The 7415-nt window shown below is 43.1% G+C and overlaps 1 protein-coding gene across 3 annotated transcripts in view; it reads left to right on the forward strand.

The window, feature by feature from the left end:
- LIG3 (DNA ligase 3) overlaps positions 1-7415 on the forward strand; it is a 28219-nt gene that overhangs the window by 565 nt on the left and 20239 nt on the right. Inside the window, exons 1-3 of one of the 3 annotated variants that reach the window (XM_006154389.3) lie at positions 17-335; positions 2804-3351; positions 5256-5399. In XM_006154389.3, the coding sequence (XP_006154451.1) occupies positions 2808-3351; positions 5256-5399 (688 nt within the window). In that variant the 5' untranslated portion in view covers positions 17-335; positions 2804-2807. Of the gene's footprint in view, positions 1-16; positions 336-2799; positions 3352-5255; positions 5400-7415 lie in introns of those variants that run through there. The other 2 variants (XM_006154392.3, XM_027774154.1) reach the window with 2 other exon arrangements.

The raw sequence follows: 7415 nt of genomic DNA on the forward strand, positions 1-7415 counted from the left end.
TCCTGATTGTTGGGTCGGCTCCTTCGGTTCCGGGGGCTAAGGGCGCGGAGGGACAGGGGGTTGCCTGGTCCATCCGCTTCTAAGGAAGGTGTCGAAACGCAGCTGGTTCTGAGCTCCTCTGAAGCTCTGGTCCTGCCATACTTCCTCACCCCTTCGCTGTGGTTCATGGGCCTGGGATAGAGCCCTTTGTGAGTCGCACGAAGTTACGGACAAACCTTCTCTCCCCAGAAACATGCATTTTCACATATCCATTCATCCGTGTACATTTTAGGGAACTCAGAAACATCCCCTTGTCATCCCAGGATTCCTTGTCATTTTACCAACCGCCCGGTGCGGTAGGTATTATTTCCCTGTTTGAGAAATAAAACAATCTAGACAAGTTAGGGGTCGGTAAAGGGGACGGTCCCATTAGCTGTACGGTCAGACTTCCTGCCGTCCAGATTGCTCAGTGCACGTGCTTTCCTCTGCACCAGGGTGCACTACAGCAAGGAAAGCCTGCTTTGTATCAACGCAATAGTTGTGAGACCCACAGCAGTGTGAGACTGAAAGTAGTTTCCAGTATATTTAAAATTAGAACTGTGCGGGGGCCGGCAGGTGGCGCAGTGGTTGGAGTGTTGGACTCCCATATGGCCACCTCGAATTGGTCCAGGACCCCGGATCGAAACTCACACCTGCTGGTCTGCCCGGTGTGCCCAAAGTCCATGGAGGAGAGGAGATTGCGGGGTGGCCATCCCCACCTGGGAGGGTGATTTCTCACTTTCTGTTTCTCTGTCTCTCTGGCAAGTACATGCGCCCTATAGCAAATATCTTTCTCTTAAAAAAATTAGAACTATGAATATACAAATGTCAGGGCATTAATAATAATCCCTATTTCTGTCTGCATTGATATGACTGTAAGGTGTAGCTATCCCAATTTCCATTTGGATTAATATGAATATAAGGTGTGGATATATCCTGTTTTCATTTGGATTGATTTATCAGTTCCTTTAATTCTTGCTAGGTAGGAAGAATTAAATCACCAATCTGTTCTTTTTTTTGAGAGTTTTTTTTCTCTATAATTTAATATTATTTTTTAATATTAATATTTTTCAGTTTTTGATCAAAGAGAGACAGAGAAAGTGAGAAAGCAGGCACCAGGTCACTGCTGCTGGCCAAGTGGGAGTCCAACACCTTTAACCACCGCCACCTGCTGGCATGTCAATAAGCTAATATTTATGGAGCTCTTGTTGCTCTCTTCTGAGGGCTGTGTTATCCAAACAGCCCTTTAGGACCAGCAGATGGTGTAATGGTTAGGTCGTTGTACTCCCACATAGATGACAGCAATTTGAGTCTTGAATTTGGCAGCTTAAAACTCATACTAGGTGCATATGCATGCACGCCCAAAATCCCGAGAGGAGAATGGAGAAGAATGGATTGTGGGTGGCTACCTCTCCCAGGAGCGATTTCTTGCTTTCTGTCTCTCCAGCGATCCACAAAACCTATAACAAAAATCTCTAAAAAAAAAAAAAAAAAAATAAGAACCCTAATACCAGAGTTAGGTATTAGCCTTGTGTTTGAGCTAAGGAACAGAGAGCTTAAGTAACCTACCGAAGTCACCCTACTAATAAATGCCTGATTTAGGATTTGAACTCAGGCAGGCTGGTTCTAGTCTTCCACTGCTTCTCAAAGTAGGGACTCTGATTAAATCACAAATCTAAATAGTGGCTTAGCTGTTTTCCAAGGATGGCAAATGTGTTATACTTCACATTAAAAAATTAATGCAGGGCCAGCAGGCAGCACAGTAGTTAAGGGGCTAGATCACATGTGGTCTACTTTGAAATTTGAGTCTTGGACCCAGAGGCCTGGAAAACATTCCAAGCACATGTGTGTGCGTGCTTAAAATCTCAGGAGGAGACTGGAGGAGAAGGTATTGCACTGTGGCCATAGCCCCTGGGGGGGTGATTTATTACTTTTCCTCTTGCTCCATCTCTGTCTGTCTCTGGCAAGCGCATGTGCCCTATGGCAAAAAAACAAAAACATTTTATGAATGTGGGGCCAACTGGTGGTGGTTAAGAGGCTGGATTCCACATGGCCAACTCTGTGGTTGGAATTCCAAATCTGGCAGCTTGAAAAACTCACTGGGTATATGTGCGTCCCCAAGAGAAGAATGGAGAAGGGGCTGTGGCAAGGCCATCCCTCTAAGGGAGATTCCCTCTTGCTCTTGTCTCTGGTGAGTGTCCATGCCCTATACAAACAAAACAAAAACTTTGTAAACATATAGTGATTAAAAATAAACTTCAGGATCCTTTAATAGTTTTTTTTTGGAGAGGTTTTTGCTATAGCACACGTGCGCTCGCCAGACAGAGAGAGACAGAGAGACAGAAAGCAAGAAATCACCCCCCAGAGGGGATGGCCACGCCGCAATCCCTTCTCCATTCTCCTCTCAGGATCTTGGGCACGCACACGTGCCCGGCATGAGTTTAAGCCACTGGGTCCGGGACCCGAACCACAGTTGACTATGTGGGAGTCCAGCAACATAGCCATTACGCTAACTGCTGGTCCCAGGATCCTTTAATATTTAATGGATCATCTTTTAAGCATTATTATTGAAGGTCTGAAAAAAGCTTTTATGTATGGATTTTCATCATTTTGATTTACTGGATAAATGTATAAATTAAATTAATCTGTAGGCAGTGAATTGTTAATACTTTGGGGGATGCTTGATTAGTCAGCCTGGCCTATGTAAGACTGGAAAAACTGGAAGCCTCACTTCTTTTATGCCACATTTTTATCATTGTTGTTGTCTTCTACCCTTTTAATGCAGCTGTATGACTGTGGCTATCAAGATCTTCTTCCCACAAGCCCTCCGTGTACTCAGCAGAAAAAACCTGTGCCTCTTCCAAGAACATCATTGGCCTGATGTAAGACAGTTCAGCCTGTGGTCATTAACAGATCTGCTTCATGGGCACTGCTTCCAGAGGAGAAAGCCTGTTCTATCATTTCAGGGAAGCCATCTGAGACCACTCGCCACCTCCCTTGTTTTCTTACCAGGGTCGCATGTGGGACTCTGCAGTCGCTCCGGTGAGATGGCTGAACAACGATTCTGTGTGGACTATGCCAAACGAGGCACAGCTGGCTGCAAAAAATGCAAGGAAAAGATTGTGAAGGGCGTATGTCGAATTGGCAAAGTAGTGCCCAATCCCTTCTCAGAGTCTGGGGGTGATATGAAAGAGTGGTACCACATTAAATGCATGTTTGAGAAACTGGAGCGGGCCCGGGCCACCACAAAGAGAATTGAGGACCTCACAGAACTGGAAGGCTGGGAAGAGCTGGAAGATAATGAGAAGGAACAAATAAACCAACACATTGCAGGTGGGATGGAGAACTTTTTTTTTTTTTATCTTACTGCTGCTGAGAGAAAAATACAAAGAGTAGAGTCCAGTTTTCTTCTTTCTTTTAAAACTTATTTGTAAATAATTTCAACTCACAGAAGAGTTACAAGAATAAAAATAATATAAAGAATACTCATTTTCAGGGCTAGCAGGTGACATGGAGGTTAAGGTGGCTGAATCCCACATGACCAACTGCCAGTTCCAGTCTCTGACCTGGTGGCTTGAGAAACACACCAGGAATGTGCGTTTGTACCCAAAATCCCACAAAGAGAATGGAGAAGGGACTATGGGGTGGCCATCCTCCTAAGAGCTGATTTCTCACTCTTACTTCCACCCCCATCCGTCCATCTTTCCAGCAAGCGCACACCCTATAGTAAACTCAAAAACTAATTTTCTCTCTACCCAGATTATCCTATTATTAACCTATTAGCTGTACCTTTTGTGTTCATGTACTCCCTCTCTACATACACACATAGATTTTTCTCCTGTAGATCTTGAGAGTAGAAACATTCTCTTACTTGATATAATACAGCTATCAGCTTATATGTTTATCCTTTAATACTTAATCACTATCTGTATCTACTTTGTTGATTGATTGAAAAATATCTTCAGTGACTTTTTTTCTTCCAATGTAGGATCCTAGTCTAGGATTAGATTGGGTATATTGCATTTAGTTGTCATGCCTCTTTGACCTTTAATCTAGAACATTTCACCAGTCTTTCTTCTATGATACTGACATTTTAAAGAATGCAGTCCCACTACTATCCCCCTTTACCTATCAGCCTGTTCTCTGTATAGACCAATCATGGATTACTACCTTTTCCAAGTCGCTTATAGTTTATTACTTGACAGTAGCTCTAAAAACGAGCATCTACCCTTGTTCTTTGAGAGGATAAAAGAATTGTAGGAGAGAAAACTACTCTTGTACTCTTCATTTTCAAGCTCCCACTCCTGGGATACCTTGCCCTGCTATAACCATTGGCCTTAGCTTGTTACTTCATTGTTTTTTAAAGAATTATTTTACTTATATTTATTTATATTTGACCAAAAAGGGACAGAGTAAGAGAGAGAGAGAGAGAGAGAGAGAGAGAAAGCAAGTTGCTTTCTGGGACTTGAACTGGGGTTTGCCATATGGGAGTCCAGCACATTTAACCACTGTTCCACCTACTGCCCCCTACTTTTTTCTTGTTTAAAAGAATTAGTTTTATTTAACTTTATTTGTTATCATTTTTTCTTCTTTTTCTTTTTCATTTGAGAGCGAGTGAGAGAAAGTGAGAAAGCAAGCCCCAGGTCTGGGACTTGAACTACAGTTGGCCATGTGGGAGTCCAGCACCCTCAACCACCATGCCACTTGCCGGCCCCAGCCTGTTACTTCTTAACCCATCTTGTTCAGAAGAGAAATACAGGTGAAATTAAACTGTCACGTGACTCATAACTCAGCTGCTGGAAATTTTCCTATTTATGCCAAACTGACATGCTCTGTGATCCATCTTCATTTTTACTTTTTGATCATCTATAAATAGGTGCTGATTCTATACAGTATATATTTTATCTATCAAGGTATAATTTCTGATTTCCTCCAAATTCATTCACTTCTAGAAATTATATATAGAGTAAGAAGTGAACAATGTTGATAACAATTTAAGTTACCAATAGAAGTAAATGGTAACTTACCCTTTTGTCTTCAGAACACCCTTTCCTCTACTCTGCCCGATACCCTTTACCTACTACTTATACTCAAAAAGAGCAGCTCGCCCACCCATCAGCTTTGGGGGGGTGCTGTGGTAGTAACCAAACAAAGCTCTAATGGCAGTTGATAGATTCTTCAGATGCTTTCTCAGATGTCTGTCACTGAAAGCTGTTTTCCCTTTTGGGGTCCTACAGATCTATCTTCTAAGGCAACGGGCACTCCAAAGAAGAAAGCTGTCGTACAGGCAAAGTTGACAACCGCTGGCAAGGTGACATCGCCAGTGAAAGGTGCCTCATTTGTCACCAATACCAATCCTCGGAAATTTTCTGGCTTTTCAGGTACGATAGTTTACCTGTGCTGTTATGGTCTTCCTTTTATTTGGTGTCCCTCTAAGAGTAAAAATTCTGTGCTATCTAGTCTCTCAGTAATAAATCTGGGGCAGGCTCACTGCTGCAACTGTATGTGCTACTCAAGAGAAGCTGAATCCCACATGGTGACTGTATCCCTGCCCTGGTCAGTCTCAAATACACCAGGCTTGCATTCAAGTGCCCAGGATCCAATGGGCTAGAGGGCTGGAGGAAGGGATTGTGGCGTGACCAGATCCTGTGGAGGGTGCTTCTCTCTTTTTTCTTTCTCATGCACACAACATACACTCTACCGTGAGTAAAAAAATCCTAACACTTGCTCCTGGCCAGGTCAGTGTTGCAGCAGCAACATGCTGCCTGAGTGATATTGGAAGACCTTGGGTTCAGTTCTCCCCAGGCCTATACGTACCAACCTTGTATGCCCAGTGATCCTGGCTGACTGGGACGGTGAGAGGTGAATTGCAGCATGAGGCCCATTGAGGGGGCTTGTCTTTCTCTGATAAAAGGAAGAAATAATAATCATTTCTATCTGAGTAGACAGAGGTAATTACTAATTTTCAGTGCTTTACGGTGTAGCATTTCATTGTACATGTCAGTCTCTGTTACAGCAGAAAGTTGTCTGTTCTGTCAGTATTTTTCTCCCTTCAAGTATTTATCCAGGTCAGACAGGTTTTTATAATCTGTTCTTTACTCCCTTATTTTTTATTTTTTATTTTTTTGAGAGGTTTTCACTATAGGGCGCGTACGCTCGCCAGACAGAGAGAGACATAGAGACAGAAAGCGAGAAATCACCCCCCAGAGGGAATGGTCACGCCGCAATCCCTTCTCCTCCATTCTCCTCTTGGGATCTTGGGCATGCACGCACACGCGCCCGGAGTGAGTTTAAGCCACCGGGTCCGGGATGTGAACCGCGGTCAATTAAGTGGGAGTCCAGCGACATAGCCATTATGCTAACTGCTGGTTCCCTACTCCCTTATGTTTTGATAAGGAAAGAATTTTAAGAAGTTTCATCCCTGAACTTGCCTGAACTAGAGAGAGAAGTATGGAAGAAGGAAGAGGTCATGCATGAGCCATGTCCCTTTATCTCTCTTCTTAGTTTTTTTCCCCAACTTTTTACTTTATTTTATTCTAATTCAGTCAGAGGGTCAGAGAGAGAGAGAACAAGAATGGGAAAGCACCCCCTCTGGGGAACAATCACACTGCAATCCTTGTTTCTCTATTTCTCCTTCCTTTCAAGATTTTGGGCACGCACACACATGCCCAGTATGTTCCTTAAGCTGCTGGGTCTGGGACACAAACCACACAGCCAGCCATGTGGGATCGAACCACCTTCACCACCACGCTACAGGCTGGCCTCTCTCTTTTTAGTTCTTATAACTATTTGTTCAAAGGGATGGAATGTTTGTGGAATATGAAGTAGGAAGAAGTGCATCTGAAGGGTATTGTTGTTTGCTGGGAAGGCTGGTATAGCCTGGTGATGAAGCATGTGAACTTCGGAATCAGCCCTGAGTTCAAAGGGGAGCATTGTGGCTGTTGTTTGCGTCTTGTTGACAGGATAGATGAGCAGAAAACGTTCTTTCCCTTCTCTCCACTGCATATATACATGTATATATTCACATATACATATTAGTTCCTTTCATGTAAAATAAAGTATTACTGCTATTATTATCATATCTGCTTATAAGTTGGTCATTTGAGACCATTTCCATTTAATGTATATGTGTGTGTGTGTGTGTTTTTAAGTTTTTTGGGTTTTTCTTTGTTTGGGTTTTTTTGTTTTTGTTTTTGTTTTTTTGCTGTAGGGCATGTGTGTTCACCAGAGAGACAGAGAAAGAAGGAGAAATAGAAAGTGAGAAATCCCCCCGACGGGTTGGCCACACCGCAATCCCTTCTTCTCCGTTCCCCTCTTGGGATTTTGGGCACGCATGTACACACACCTGGTGTGAGGTTTTTTTTTTTTTTTTTTTTTTTGAGAGTTTTTTCACGGAG

The sequence above is a fragment of the Tupaia chinensis genome, unplaced genomic scaffold, assembly GCF_000334495.1.
Source record: "Tupaia chinensis unplaced genomic scaffold, TupChi_1.0 Scaffold000407_4, whole genome shotgun sequence".
Taxonomy (NCBI): domain Eukaryota; kingdom Metazoa; phylum Chordata; class Mammalia; order Scandentia; family Tupaiidae; genus Tupaia; species Tupaia belangeri.